This window comes from Sinohyriopsis cumingii, chromosome 15 (genome assembly GCF_028554795.1).
Source record: "Sinohyriopsis cumingii isolate HCF-2022 chromosome 15, ASM2855479v2, whole genome shotgun sequence".
Taxonomy (NCBI): domain Eukaryota; kingdom Metazoa; phylum Mollusca; class Bivalvia; order Unionida; family Unionidae; genus Sinohyriopsis; species Sinohyriopsis cumingii.
In genome coordinates this window covers 32,887,707-32,904,599 of record NC_142975.1, presented here as the reverse complement: position 1 = coordinate 32,904,599, position 16,893 = coordinate 32,887,707, and the positions used below count along the sequence as shown (strand labels likewise).

Here is a 16,893-nt window from a genome sequence, read left to right as displayed (position 1 = left end):
TGTCATTACAGGTAAATTTATCCAGCGCGACTTAGCGGTATACAATTATTATTTATAACACTTCCGCGTTCACGTATTTTTCACTTTAAATTCAATTTAGAATTTGTTATCTGTCTGTTACCACTACAGAGGTAACACAACGAGCAGACGGTTTTCTGTGTACAAGGAAGTAAATAACTTCCCCTTATTCCTTAACAAAGTCAAGAATGATTTTATCCTTGACAAAGGCGTAATTGTCTATCTTTTTTTTTTGCGGATAAAATCCTTATTTTATTACACTTGTTCGGGGTTATGGTTCATCTGTATTTTTCACACAATCATATTTAAGAAAAAACATTTTAAACAAGTCACGCTGAGCTATTTTTGAACTTTCAAGTATCAGTCGGTTTATATACTATAGCGTTCCAATCGTGTACGCGGTTTCGAAACCCAACAAAGTTGCACAACTTTTCCCGTTATCGCCCCTGACGGGGTGGTCTTTTACCACACCGCTGGATTGATTTCGGGGAGGGAGTGCAACTTTGTTGGGCGTAGAATATAACCCCGCATCTGTCTGTGCTGTCCTACTGTAAATACTATATGTTTGTACCGTCCTAGGATAAGTTAGAATTAAGTTATATATATGCAATTGTAAATATTGTAAATACAATGCTGTAAATATGCTTTAGGGTCAAAACGACCCACATTTTTTTTCTTTTAAATATATAAAAATATATATAAATATGAATTACGAAAATATCAATAATGTGATTAAAAATTTAGAAGAACGCGGATTTAATATATCACTAAATTCTGAAACAATTATGTTTGATTTTGAATCATTACATGAAGCCAAATGAGCAGGGCGTTATATTCTTCCTGCACAATATCGATTCATAAAAAAAATTCAAAATAATTTGCTACAGTAGAAGAAGCACAAATAAATGAATTTGTTTCACTGTCTCGTGCAATTGAAAAGATTAGGTTGGCACTCGCGGCCGAGTATGAAACAAAAAAGATAATAAATACTCGGGTTAGAAAATTAAAAAATTGTATGTCCTTTGATGAAATCAAGGACAAAGTCAATGATGAAATCAAGGACGAAGTCAACCACGAAGTCACTGACAAAGTCAACGTTGATTTCATCCTTGATGAAATCAAGGAAGTAAATACCTCACCTTGATTTTACTTGGAAATGAAATCGAAACTAAAAAAAATATATCACTTTTTTTTTACTCCTTGATTTTATCAAGATGACAACAAAGTCCCTGGACAACAAAGTCACGGCGACAGCGTCAAGGTGATAGTAGTTTCCTTAGTTGGTCGGGTTCAATGCAGGAGTGTGCATAATTGAGAATTTGATCTCTGTCACATACTATTGCGGTAATATGCTTGCGTCTGAGATTATCCAACTGTTGCTGTGTTAGTAAGAAATCTTCATCTCCGTATTCATCAATAAGCAATTTAACGTTAATTTCTTCTTGTGCAAATGCAGCCCTAACTGCTTGCTCGAGCGCTTGTTTGTCATACACGAAAACATCGGTGTGGTGGTACATATTTGAGATATAAATCTATAGATTTATCAATCCAATCTAAGATCTAAATACGCGTATATACTCGTTGATTTGATGTACACTGCAATGCGCGATCACAACATGATCTTTTATCAATACTTGCAGTTGCGCATCAGTCAGTATAAAATCGTCATGACCGTATATATCAACCATTATTTTTACCGGGGTAACTTTTCCGGTTCTGACAACTTTATCAAGAAGTTCTTTATCATGTATGAAACATTTTACACGGTGGTACGTTATATAATACTTGCTTGATTAATTGTGGAAATCTCCTGCGATTTTCGGTATTTTTTTACTAAATTCGCGTGATTTTTACTAGTAAACACCCTATAAATTTAAGTGCAGTGTTGTAGAAAATACTTTTACTGCAATATCTTATCAAGATGATCTCGTGAAATGCACGAGTGAGCATAATTTATGATTTGGTCTGGAAGACACATGATTATCGTGATACGACTCTCTCGTAGTTGTTCCAACTACGATTCTGTCAGTAAAAAATTATCGTTGCCGTATTCATCAATAACTATTTTAACACCGCCTATCAACGATCCGCTGAATACTTTTTTGATATATTCTTCAAGTACTTGTTTGTCGTGTATAAAACATTTCACGTGTGTGTACATGCTATATTTTTTTGTTTAAAATAATTTATTGAAATATTTTTTATGTTGACGGTGATGGCACTGCTATCATTATCACTGTCGTCGTCAGTGACGTCAGTGACATCACTGCTATCATCAATGAAATCATCATCACTGTCGTCAACAGTGATATCACTGCTATCATCAATGAAATCATCATCACATTTTTTCTTCAAGGACATTATTATAATATTATTAATTGAAAATCGTTTACGATGAAAGTCCTTAGGACTTGGAAATCATTTTACGATTTCACTAGGAGACTAATATGTAGTGTTTCATTCCGCAAATCAAGAGGATTCCCACGCTGGTCTGTCAGCGTGAAATTTATTCTGGTCAGCCACGGATTATGACATCGTAGATAGACCGGATTGATCGGCTCTTGCACAATCAGAAATCCAGATGGTTCTTTAGGAGTAAATGAATAAAGAATAAATCCTTGCTGGGCTTGATTTGATAATGTCGTGTCTGTGCTGTAACTGCCATCAATGACATCACACACAAGATTGACCGCAACCACATCAGTTATGTTTACGATGCCCGGGGATACATGCCGGCCATCGCTGACCTGACTGTTATTATGTCTGAGGACAGTTGGCTCCTGTAGTGTTTTTCTGTGTTGTGCAAGTATGTTGTCGAAGGACTCATTGATGAGGTCGGTGATGGATTTTTTTAGTTCGGGAACATTATACCAGGGAAGTTTAAAATTTGGTAGATTCACCTCTGGTATTCTAAAGAAGTTTAAAAATTGTTGCTTATATTTGGTTATGCCGTCAACATGATCGATTATCACCTGAATTAATCGCTGGTTAAAATATTCCATGTCGGTGGCAAGCTGATTTAATATTTCAATCCGTGTAATAATTTCTCTGCGTGAACTTGTTATATCGAAAAGATGTTCTTGGAAGAGCCGCCGTAGCCGATTTAGTTGTGATTGACATAATTGATTAATGGTTTTAAAATTATCATTAACCTCACCACCGGTAGTAAACACACTTGTTCTTCCTCCTGGTTCAAGAGTAAAATTCCACTCCATACTGTCCTTGTTGCGAAATTCAAACCAACTACCCCCCGATGCATTTTTTATTTCATCCAGTTTCCATTTATATGGCGGGTAATTTCATGATATGACTGCGCGTCAGTGACATAGTCAGACTTTTTAGGTGTTGGTGGTATTGGTTGTGCCGGTGGAGCGACTTCAGGCCATCCTAACACTGTTCTGATTGAACTATTATATATATCCACGGCGTAGTCTGGGGTGTTTATTTCGATCATGGACGACAGCGTTGGCTCATGAACAATTATTGTTATCTTAGATTCCTTTGTTGTGATGTTTTTTATTCGACACTGTAATTCCTCATTGATTTCTTCGATTTGATAAGACCCGGTTGGTAACCCAATGACGTTCCAGTCGGGAGTACCATCAGGTTTATATTTATATGCAAATACAAACGAATTATTTGCTCGTAATTTACCAAACAACGCTGATCTGATATTGGGCCAACTGTGATATACTTGTAACTGCACTAACGCGATCTCGCTTGCTGGAATCGCAGCTGAAAAATTAATACTGAATTCTGGCTTAGTTGAGGTTACTGTTAACAAAGATGTTCGCGCCGGGCTTGTATTTGCGACTATCTGCTGAAGTAGCGACTCTGTCATTATTTATCTGCTGTTGTTTTAAATCAAAATTTTTAGTGTAATCCCCTTGCATCTTGGCCATTTGTGCGAATTCGGAATCTGATATGATTGTGTCATCGAGACTAGATGATATCAACGATGACAATTTCATATACGCGCTTGTGGCATCGATGTTTAATTTTTCATACTCGTGTAATTTTGTTGACGAGCACGAGGATATTTTCTTCGCGATGATATTTGCAACTCCTGCAATTGTTGTAGATGTTGAAACTGCAACTGTGATCGCGATTGCAGTTGTTACTGGTGTTAGCGCTGACAATAATATCCCGGTGGACGCAACTACCGCGGATACCGAATACACTATTGTGTCTAACATGGTTACATGTCGACGATATGTTTTTATCTTTATCGTGCATGTGTCAATGATGGTTTTTAACTCTGAATGCCATTTTTGCACCTGTATCTTTATTGTTGCGTCGTTGAGGCCATTTTATTATTTTACGCAGTAACTAATTGAGTCGTTTCAGCTACAAATTCCAAACACCACCAGTAAGATGTTGAGTTTAATGTCTCATCAGCTGCTACCAACATAAAATCCTCTTCGGTTCCTTTATTTAAAACAACAGACACAACCCCGGAATACTTGTCAGTGGAATGACGCCAGGGATATGTTGTTGTAAAAATTTCAAATTTAGCGGCACTGAACACAGAAAACCTATACACGCCAGTGGCTGTTGCGATGTATTTGAACGTATTATTTTGTCGAGACCATGTTGCAAATCCAGATGATACCGTGTACACTATGTTGGTAAAATGCCCAGAAGTAACTCCAGGTGGAATTTTAATCAAACTAGTTTTGCTAACGATTTCAGGAATCTCCACTACGATGTTTTGCTGTGTTTGTTTGATCGTGTCAATGTTCGTCTTGATATCAGAAAGTTTCATGTCGATGACGGGAGGAGTTCCAAAGAACTTATCCGTGGCATCATCGGTTTTTTGAAAGTTTCTTCGAAGTCTTGTGAATGAGTTTACATGAACATCATACTCGGCTCGCAGCGTGGTTAGTTTACGTCAACGGCGTCAACATAATTTTTGTTGCGGCATCTTCCGGCGATGTTGGAACCGCTAACATAGTTATTTTGTTCCCGTTGAGATTGAGTTCACCTGTTATTGTATCACCAGTCTTCGCTACACGTTCCCCTGCAGCTTTCTGCGTATCATCTCCCAATGCCGCGATTGATATCAGCGAATCTCTGATTTTTCCGCTGTCAGTGAACACAGGAAGGTTACCCGGAGTGGCTCCAATAACCCTACGAATTATTTCATGCCATTTGATATCGCTGGTTTTTAGTTTTCCGTGCCATTCCTGAAAAATAACAACCTCATCTGGGTCTATTCCGGTTAACGTTAAAAGATTATCGATTTCATCTTTGGTTGCATATTTTGATAAATCCACGTCGGCGCGTTTTTTTGTCTTTGTTTCGATAAGAGATCTTCTGTAAATATCAACCATTATTTGATAGGAAACTATTTAAATCGACCCATGGTATACTCGTGCACGATTTTGTGAGGTGAACTCGCTGATTTTGAGATCGCATCAAGAACATTCAATACCTCACGGCCACATATCGGAGGATCGGTTAGTGTTTGTGTTGGTAGCGTTGAGTACCAAACCTTTGTCCTGGACCCTGACTTTGTCAGGGGGATGTTTTTTGTATATCGGAGAAATTCAACTGGCAGTGCTAACCCATACGAATCAAAATAGATAATTCTATGTGGATCGATCGCGTAAGCAACCCAGTGAGTTCCTGGACCATCGCTGTTATCAAGATTAATAATTCCGGTTTCTGGATTATTTTGTTGTTGTGGTAATTGATCTCGCATAAAGACACCTCTGAAATTTTTTATATTTAATTGTTTAACAGCATCGAGCAAATCAAAATTTGACATCGGTGTGAAAACACTTAGAACCTTTTTGGGTACCATGATGGTGGAGTTCCTGGAAGTCTTAGACCTGATCCGCGAGTGGATCTCCCCTTTTTATTTGTATCCTTTTCCTGTGGCTTTCTTTAGTGCCATTCCAGCAGCGGTTCCAACAGCTCCTAACACAGCGGCTTTAACAACAGCTGGGGCAGCAGCAGCTATCAACGCTGGTATTGCCGCGAGAAGAGGAAATATACCACCGGTTTTAACCATATCTTGGACCGCGGCTGGAGAGAAATCAAGTCGAACTCCAGTCGCTGCTTGTTTTGCTTTACTGAAATGTTTTAGTTGGGTTTTAGTCAGCGATAACTTGTTTGGACCGCCCATTAGCTGATCGTGCTTTAGTGTTATCGTTGCCCCGCATGTGCTCGCATTTTTCGATTGTATTTTCTTAGCCTGACCAGGAGTCAGAGTGACATTAACATGATTGTATGACATTTCTTATAACTTTGCGATTGATCTAATTGTCTACATGTTTTCCACTGGTGCATCAACGAATCTCATTCGGCCGCCAGCACCTTCAAGCAACATTGCTTTATCGGAAAGTATGACCGCGATTGCTCTGTAATTAGCTATAGCTCCTAGGTCTCTATTCACGGTAGCCCGAAAGTGTATATCAACGACAGACTGTCTGGTTAAATCAAGATGCTCTAACGAGAAGTAATTGATTGGATAATGAGAGATAAAATCCAATTGTGATATTTGCAAACCAGTATCGATATTTAGATCACGCGCTAGATATTTTGTCAATCGTTGATATGCACGTGCAACATGATTATTACCAAAATCTAACAGTATGTTCTCAGACAGTTGTTGATGCCCGTTTATTCTCAGAGAAACGTCAGTGATACCAAGTTGATCAAATATCATATAAGAACGTGTTTCATTACCCACCCGTGCAGCATCCTGAAGAGCAATAAAAATATGTCGCGGCACGGAAACTCCCTGCTGTGATGCTATATGCCATGTGAATAAACCGTTATTGGTATTTTGAATACTATCTGTGGTTGTTGTAAGCCATGATAACAACACTTTACCACCTTGATCCATAAAAGAAAGCAGTCGCTGTTCTTCAGTAATTGCAGGAGTCATTACCGGCATCCACAGTAATAGTTTTGTTATGTTTACCTTACCAGCATCACCTAGGGGTCGCCATATAGCATCATTGTCGTTGGCTTTTCTAACAAGCACGACCGTATGTTTTGCTCCAAAAAGTACCTTTCTGACATCTCTGCAAAATCCAAAGATGTACGACAGCGGAATGGCACATGAAAAATTTCTACGATTACCATTTAACATTTGTCTATGTGCAGCGAAACCTAAATTAAATTCTGCATTAGCGCTAATAATCATGTCTTCCACGTCGATATCAGCAGGAACAGGGCCAGCACGGTTTTTTGGTCGTCTAATAATGAACTGATCAGTGTTAGGAAAATTAGAATTGTCCTTGGCAAACATCATTGATGGACCAGATGATTTTGTATAATCATCAGAATATCTTGCTAGACCAATTATTGTTGTAGCAACATCGACATCCTTCTGAATCGATTCAGTATTTTTTCCATCAATCATGTAGATAGCACTATCAAACAAGGCCATAAGTCCGTTATTGACAAAACCAATTTTAACTGCATCCCCGTATACTGTGTCCTCGGTTTTTATAATTTCACCTTCTACTTCAATAAATGCTTCAGCGGGCAGGAAATATCTACTTGTATCTTGTACTTGCAATTCAATTCGTCCTCGTTTATTTGGTTCTCGTGCATCATAAGAGTAATACTGATAATCACGCACTGATTCATTTTTAAGGACCGGTTCGTCCATGTCGAATGCTGGGTCAGATTCCCGTTTAAACATTTTATTATAGAAGTTATCGTCTAAAACGAAGACCACTTCCCGCCACCAAACTTGTGTTTATTTGTTCACGATTTATCAGCGCTGCTAGTTTTTGATTTGAGGCTTCATATATTACTTTACTAACATTTGCAGGCATGTCTGCGGTGGCTGGTAATTTTACCGGTGGTGGTTTTCTGCGTATTAATCGCGCTAGTCTATCCTTGATTGCCAAAAATGCTTTACTGGCAGCGCTACCAACAGTGCCAGTAGCTTTATCTTTGATAACATCAATAGCTTTCATTGACAATTGTTTTGCGATCGGTATTGCTTTAGGTCCCATCCTCGTGAATAAACCCCTGACAACATCGCTGAGTCCATTTCCATAAGTCATCCTGCATATGGGTACTCGTGAATTTACAACCCTGACCATAAATGGTCTATGATGAGAATTGTGTACGATCATTTTATTTAATCAGTTATTTCTCTAATCGCTGTCCACGAGTTCATCAATAAGTTCTCGATAAATGTGAGCATCCATGATGCCGCCACGAAATAATCGCTGACAGATATCAGCCGCTTCATTAATTATTTCTGGTGAGTTATTTCCGGCACGTCATCCTCCGATGAGAACTTCTAACCGTGATACATCATTGATGATATTATCAGGACAAATATTTAAACCTTTTCCAGTTTTTGGTCATACAATTCTCGGGGTTAAAACATCTTGCGGTAAACTTTCAGGAGATGTTGTTAAACCAATTATTGGCGACCTAGTTGGCTTGGATTTTTGACGACGTGGACTTTGTTCAGATGCAACCTCGCGTTCACCTAACGGGACTAGGTCAGGGTCTATTATCCTCCGCCGTGGTTGTTGCAAAGGTGTAGAAGGTTTCTGCTGGGGGGATTCTAGTTGTTTTACATATTCGTCATAAACTCTTCATCTTCATCAAGGAGACCTCTGTATTCTAAATCATTGTCTCGGGCTTGTTTTTTGTTTTTATATATTCGATATATCCATTTAATAAAATTATCATCATTTATTTTTTCAAAACCGGGTTTTAAGATACTAGATTTATTAAACATACTAATTAATATTTTTTTGGGCAGTTCTTCTCTTGTAGTATTTTTAATATCTTCAGCAAAACCCTCCCTAAATTTTGCAATCAGTCCAATATTTTCCTTTATTGGTTTAGACGCGAGTTCGGGACGAATTTGTCCAATACCTTCAAGTATTTCTTCGCCGACGGGTGTAGGTTGAGCTCCAGCTATATCAGTTGGAAGATCTCGTAAAAGTTTTTTTGTTTGTTTGGCTCGCTTAGCGGTTTTTTGTAACACTGGAAGAATACCCTTTCTTTGTTCCTCTTCCTCCTTGATATCACCCTTAGGTTCTCCCAGTAAAGCTCTTTCAGTGACCATCGCAGCTTTTTCATTAGCTGTTGTGACGGGTTTAAATAATTCTTCTGCACCTGTCGCAAATTCAACTTGTGCTTGCTGCCGTTCTTGAAGTTTTTGTCTTACACTATCTTGTACAGGAAGAAATTTTTTTATTGCTTCTAGTCACTCTCGAGCTAGTCTAGCGGAATGTGCTTCTCTGATGCTGGCTTTATTGTTAACTTAAATTTTTAATTTACAGCAGCAGAGACAAGCGACTACAGGCAAACCCTGCCAGGGACTTTCACAGAGCAGCAGAGAGGGCTAAACATCCCCGAGTGTTTTCGCAAGATAGACCCTTGTATAACAGAAATAGTTGTATAGGTACGTATTTTCACGATATAACCCTTCAAGTCAGCAGAGAAAGCCCATTTTGTCATGTTTTCTGAATAGAGGGTTGATTTTGTGAAAATAATATCTCTATCTAAAATGTTCTCGATAGAAGGTTCTGTTAAGCGAAATAACTTGTGGGATTCACCCTCTCTGCTGCTCCTTTCAACAGCTGGAGAATGCATTTTGTTTACCACCTGTTCTAGGATACGTTGACATTGGGCAACCTTTTGAACTGCACACATATGCCAGTCAACACGACCAAGGTGAACTTCTATATCAGATTAAAGATGGTGTCAAGCGATTAATTAGTTTTAGTAAACATAACTTTGGTGCAGTTCTAATATCAGATTCAAGATGGCATCAAGCGAGTAATTAGCAGAGGGTTAACAATGAGTGAGTGAAATTATTCAGCGCATTGACTGAAATTCCTGGCATGAAAGTGGGCAACCACGGAGAAATTCAGTGAACAGTAATTTATGGACAACAATCCTCTCAAGTATAGTCTTACATCAACCAAACTTGTTGCAACTGACCATCAATGGTTAGCTCCTCCGGCCACTTACACCTTTAACACCATTTACAGATCCAGATCCAGGAATTTGGATGCAGAAAGTCTTTCTCTTGGTTCCCCTGTGAAGAGAGCAGTACTAACTGAAAGGATATGAATACTATTACCAAAGAGACCTTACATGCTCTCTGTAATTTATCTAGTGCCCAATCATTTGTAGAAAAAAAGATAAAATATCTGTTATATAAAGGAAATCATGTTGTATTATTCTGACCTTTTTATCTTTCTTTTTTTTACCTTAAAACAACATGCTGATAATGCTTATATAAAATATAAATGTAAATAAGATCAGTAGATAAATATGCAGATATCATGAGAAAGAATTAGAATGGATATATAGTTTGAAGTTCAAACAAAGACAGCTACATATATGTTGAGAGATAAAAGGGATTTAGATAGATTTATAAGAGAGAAAGAGAGACTTAGTTAAAAGACCATGAATTGAGATATTAAACAAGGAATAACAGAACTGTGTTAATTTACTTTTAATCATAGCGTAATGCAAAACATTTTTCTTTATCTACAGTTCCACTTTATATGATAATATAGATTAGGTACATATTTACTCATTATTTGGTCAAAGTTCCTTTACAAATAGTAAATATTTGTATTATCACTTTTGAGGAAGAAAATATGGCTGATCTTGAGAGTGACTATCAAATGGAAATGTCACATCTCATAAATAAAATAAAATCTGTGGTGCGTTATGTACAAGAAGAATGCATTGCATATAAACACTAAATAAAGGCGATGATATTGTACTGTTGGGATTACAGGGTATAAAAGTGTCTAATATGAAGCCTTATAAACTGTACATGACTCCATGTCAGTAAAAGAGCATGTGCTATGCACAAAGCTACAGTAGTGTTTTCAGGGTTTTACAAACTCTATAATAGTCAGCTTGCATAGATAGATCTACAGATTTGAAAGAGTTCACAAATGCGTAGTTAGACAACTGAAAACGGAATAGGTAGAAAAAACTAGAAATAGCTACATTCTTTTAGAGACAGATAATTGATTAAATGAAGACTAACTATTTTTTTATACTCAAAACTCATGGATTTGTTAACATTTATTTCCACCATGTCTTTAACAATGATCATAAGTTGCCTTCAATTCAATGACATGCATCAACATATATGAGAATCAAACTTTTGAGAAAGAGTTGGGAATGCATAGTATTGTCCATGTAATTGCTTGCCAAGCAGTATGTATCCAGTCTCCTGTAATTATTATATAACATATCATGAACACTGCATGTGGGTGCTAAATTTTCTTACGGTAATCACTTTCTTAACGAAATCCTCCTGTAGTTAATCGTTAGAGATGGGTGCCTTTTATTTCCAAACAAACACCTGTCAAAAAAAAAAACTTATAAATATGAGCTGTACTTTTAGCAATAAAACCAACTGCCATTAAAATAGTGATATGCATCAAAAGAAACTTAGAACCTGAAAATCATTGAATCTATGTATACAGATATTAGGATTACACTGCAAATGATATGTTAAAATATATATTTATTCCTTACTTGTCAAAACATGCTATAAATCGTAAATATTCTTATTATCATGTCTCGGGTGGGAAAATGCAAGACCGACATTAACGTTGACTGAAATAATACATGCAATAGGTGAAATAAATTGTAGCCAGGTATGCAGAAGAAGAATGCACTGCATATAAAAGCTAAATAATGGTGTTGATACATGCATTTTGGTAAGATCACAGATTACAAATCTTGCATAACATAAAGCAGAAGCAATTGAACACAACCCCTTGTTGGTAAATTAGTTCCTCAGAATTACAGTAGTTTATCCAGACATCAACATTCAATAAATTTTCTTGTATCTTGTATCCCACTCTCCATTTTCTGGACTTGCACCTACGAAAGTGTCTTGCAAATTTGAGCTTGCCAAAACAGAATTTGAGATTGTCTTTGGAGTTGGGCAATTGGATTTGTAAATTCCTGTTTTCAGATATTTGACCATCATAGTAAATAATATATCTTGGATCTCACTCTCACACAGCTTTTGGACTTGCGCAAGCCGACTACGAGCTTGTTCCAGGATCTGGGCCAGGGAATTTGTAACTACCTAAACATGTGCATTCTGATGTACAATTCTTCATAAAACGTAGCAATTAACAATTGTTTTTCCAGTATGAAACATCTATACATTTGGAGGCTTTTACCTTCACCAAACATTTTCACACAAATTTCATACCTCAAGTTTTCTCCTGCATCATGTATCTTTATGTGTACATTTGGATTTCCATTGCAACTAAACATGATCAGTTCACTTACTAAACTGTGTGTCTCCATTATGCTTCCTCTTGTGCAGTTTTACATCTCCACTCTCTGACTAAACATTTCAGCACATTCTTTATATTTAAATGGTGTTTCTCCAGTATGTATCCTCACTTGATGATTAAATGATTTCTATGAAGTATGGGCCCTCATGATCCTCATATACATTTACTCTTATTGCACCTTCCATCACCATCTTTGCTAGCCATGGTATTGATGTTAAATTTACATGTATCCTTATGTATTTCTTCAGATTCCTTTCCAAATGAACCTGCCTCCACTTGCTACACTTAAATGTTTCATCTCCAATAAAAAAAAATGCGCCCCCTTGAAATCAGCGCCCTAGGCGGCTGCCTAGTTTGCCTATATGGTAGCGCCGGCCCTGATTGTCATGTGCCTCTTCAGATTTCCACTTGGCTCTATATTCCATCACATACTTCACACTGAAGTGGGTTTTTTCCAGTATATATTCTCATGTGTGTCTTTAGTCCTACATGTAAGACCTCAACACTGATATTTATGTTGTGGGTATCAAGGTCTTACAGCCTAACTAATGGTGCTGTGTAGCGTGTTTTGATTTCGACCAACATTGTTACGAAATTCAATTTTTTTTTAATATTTCACACAACTGGCAACTAAAACAAAGTAAAGTCATAATGTTTTAGCCAGACTATACTTATTCTGAAGTCTTTTCTCTAAAAACAAAATGGAGCTGTTTTCAAATTTTGTTGGCCTACATTTCACTTGGCAAGAAAGCAGTGAAAGCTGGGAATACCAAAATCGGGTTAAGTTGAAATATTATTCTTTAACGAAACAAATAAAAATATATTATGCCTACTAGAATTGAAAGCAATGGTTCATTTCGTTCAAGAAACATATCCCCAACATGTACCTACTTGCACTTACTTTGGCATACCTCAACTACCATCGCATTGCAACAAATTCAAATGTATGTCAATGGAATGTGAAAATGTGTCCCTCTGCAAAATCATATTTTCATTCCGCCAGGATAAAGACAGCATAGTAAGTATATTAATTACACATAAATTAGTGAAATAGTGTCGATATAGGCTGCCCAGTGTGTGAGATGTTCCTGAAACTTTGATTGCTCATTCCAATGTCGTTGACATCGGAACACACTATACAAGGCCATTATTTGGATAGTAAGACATTGCACTAAACAAAAACAACATGTGCTATGTCTTACATTGTAGGACTAGTGTGTCTTTAGACTTCCACAATGATGAAACATTTTATAACATACCTCATACTTACATGGTTTCTCCCTAATCTCCTCCGTATGTATCCTCATGCAGTTTCAAATCTTCATTCCAACTAAACATTTTATTACAAACTTCACACTGAAATGGCTTTTCTCCAGTAATGTGTGTCTTTAGACTTCCATGATGACAAAATATATTATGACATACCTCACACTCTCATGGTTTCTCTCCAGTATGTATCCTCATATGCAGTTTGATATTTTTTCTCTTGACAAAACATTTTATCACATGCTTCACACTTAAATGTTTTTTCTCCAGCATGCATCATCATGTGTGTCTTTAGACTTCCATGACAAAATATTTTATGACATACCTCACACTTTCATGGTTTCCCTCCAGTATGTATCCTCATATGCAGTTTCAAATCTTCACTACGACTAAACAGTATATCACACACTTCACACTTACATGTTTTCTCTCCAATATGCATCATCATGTGTTGTTTTAGAGTAACACTCTCATTAAACACTTCATCACATACTTCACCCTTAAATGGATTCTCTCCAGTATGTATCCTCATGTGTTTCTTCAGACTTCCAAGTTGACTAAACATTTTATCACACACATCACACTTAAATGGTTTTTCTCCAGTATGTATCCACATGTGCTGTTCTAAATTTCCAAATTGATTAAACCCTTTATCACATACTTCACACTTATATGGTTTTTCTCCAGTATGTATCCTCATGTGTTGTTCTAAATTTCCACACTGACTAAAACCTTTATCACATACTTCACACTTAAATGGTTTTTCTCCAGTATGTATCCTCATGTGTTGTTCTAAATTTCCAAATTGATTAAACCCTTTATCACATACTTCACACTTAAATGGTTTTTCTCCAGTATGTATCCTCATGTGTTGTTCTAAATTTCCAAACTGATTAAACCCTTTATCACATACTTCACACTTAAATGGTTTATTACCAGTATGCACCCTCATGTGCTGTTTTAAATTTCCAAGCTGACTAAACCCTTTATCACATACTTCACACTTAAATGGTTTTTCTCCAGTGTGTATCCTCGTGTGTTGTTCTAAATTTCCAAATTGATTAAACCCTTTATCACATACTTCACACTTAAATGTTTTTTCTCCAGTATGTATCCTCATGTGTTGTTCTAAATTTCCAAACTGACTAAAACCTTTATCACATACTTCACACTTATATGGTTTTTCTTTAGTATGCATCTTCATGTGCTGTTCCAAATTTCCACACCGACTAAACACTTTATCATATATTTCACACTTCAGTTGGTTTTTCTTCTACTCCAGTATGTACCATGATGCATGTGCTGTTTTATATATTCACGATGACTGAACATTTTATCACATACTTCACACTTTAACGGTTTTTCTCCAGTATGTACCCTCATGTGCAGTTCCAAATCTTCACATCGACGAAACATTTTATCATACACTTTACACTTAAATGGCTTTTCTCCAATATATATTTTCAAGTGCTGTTTTACACTTCTTCAAATTACTCAGTACGATATATAAACTGATAAAATGTTTTCGGACAATTTTTTATAATTTTTTTACATTTTTTTTATAGTTCTTGCTCTAGCTTTATGTAACAGATCCCTGTAGAACTTTTTTCTTTTTCTTTTGGGATATAATACGTCTAATATGAGAAATAAAGGGAGGTCACCTTTTCCTTTCTAGTCTTTATTTTGTTTTTCAATGTGAGAATGAATAACAATGATGTACAATAATTTGTTCCTTTCGGTGAACGTGTGCACTGGTTTGAGAACACCGTTCCATGCTCAGTTTAATTAGGTTGTAAAATAGAATAGGTTTAGAAAAAAATGTGAATAAATTTGAAACTTATGTTGAATTAGATAAATATTTTTCGAAGTTATAAAGATCGGGAGCTTTTGGATATCTGTAGGGAAAGATTCCCAAAGGCAAATCGTACATGGGAGAAGGAAAGTCTGAAAAAAAAGAAGTATAGTAGAGATGGAAGTGATAATGAAATATTGTTTACTGGACTTTATTTTTTTTTATAGAATTAAGTTCAGTTCCGTTTGACTTTATTGATTTTTATAATTTATTTAATTGATGTAATTGCCCAATAATAGAAACATTATATCTAGTTGCTGACCTTAAAATCAGTGACAGTTTTGGTAAACAACTTCTTCTTTTAGTTATATTTTATTCTTTCTCAGAGTAAGAATCATTTATCTGAGTCAAGGTCATACCTGGATTACGTGATTTGAAGTACTTGTTAATTCGTAAACAAACTTCTATTTTTGCAGAAGAATGAACTCTTGACCCCTATCCGGGAATCAGTTTTGCGTTTTATTTAGTCTTATAACTGACGTTATGATAAGAATTATATCAGTCGTGCCTTAACACTTGAGAAGTCAAGTTGTTTTATGTTGTGTCCAGATTGGGGCTGAATGTTTAATTTCTTCAAATTATTGAATTTCAAGTGATTGTTTTCCCTGGAAATATAAAAGTGCTCTGTTAATTTTTGGAAAAAGACATTTACCGGAATTTATACGGAATTAAAAAACTGGCATAATATTTTCTGTGATTCAACAAGAGACTGGTGACACACCAGTACAATGCTGACTATTGCATACGTCATCGCTTTCCATCTTGGATTTTCGTCGGGATTTGAACTGTGATTCACTTAGAACTTTTCATTGATAGTACTTGTGTTTTAATTATTGGATTACAATTTGGATTTAATTCATAATACCGTAAGTTCTTTTTTCTTACTTTTTTACTTTGTAGTCTAGGGAAATAAATTATTTTTTTAAATTTTACAAAGCTTGTTGTCTTCACTCTTGTCTGTTACTTAATTTAAGAGCATAGACTCGTGGCAATTTAAGTTGACCAAAGCTTCCTGCGAAAAGAATTTGTAGTCACGCACAACATGGATATTTACATGTGTTCTGAATAAATCATACAAATATGATCCGCTCATTTAGTATCAGCGCATAATGGTAGTCCAAAGTGTCTTTGACTCATATGCATCTTGTCAAATGAGAACTTCGGATACGAAAAATCGATCAGCCTGTTTGCGATTAATGTCCATGTTTGAAATATTAAACGAGAAAAGAATGTCCTTTGTCCATGCAGTAAGTTTTTTCAAGATCATTGTGTATAATCCTTTGTACATGTGACGGGTCCGTAGAAGAAGTCGCAACAGAAGTAAGAATAATCATAAGCAGTAGTGAAGGGGGAGGGCGATATAGCGTCAATGGGAAAATACATTACAGACCCCACTTGGGCCTGTATATCGTCACGATGTATAGCGACAATGGTAAAATACTTTACAGGTAAGGTAACGTCACAGTACTGAAGACT

General features: G+C 36.4%; 1 protein-coding gene across 1 annotated transcript; it reads right to left on the bottom strand.

Moving 5' to 3' along the window:
- Window positions 1-10,458: 10,458 nt before the first annotated feature.
- LOC149781519 (uncharacterized) lies at window positions 10,459-15,169 on the bottom strand. The gene is made up of 2 exons (XM_089935605.1): window positions 13,570-15,169; window positions 10,459-11,344 (listed from the first exon to the last, which is right to left on the bottom strand). Exon 1 carries the CDS (start codon window positions 14,767-14,769, stop codon window positions 13,900-13,902), a length of 870 nt encoding a protein of 289 aa, XP_089791731.1. The 5' UTR covers window positions 14,770-15,169; the 3' UTR covers window positions 10,459-11,344; window positions 13,570-13,899.
- Window positions 15,170-16,893: the final 1,724 nt, after the last annotated feature.

What these genes read in the sequence shown, in the direction of transcription:
- LOC149781519 (XM_089935605.1), bottom strand. Translation starts at nt 14,769, where the DNA reads ATGAAGATGCATACTAAAGAAAAACCATATAAGTGTGAAGTATGTGAT.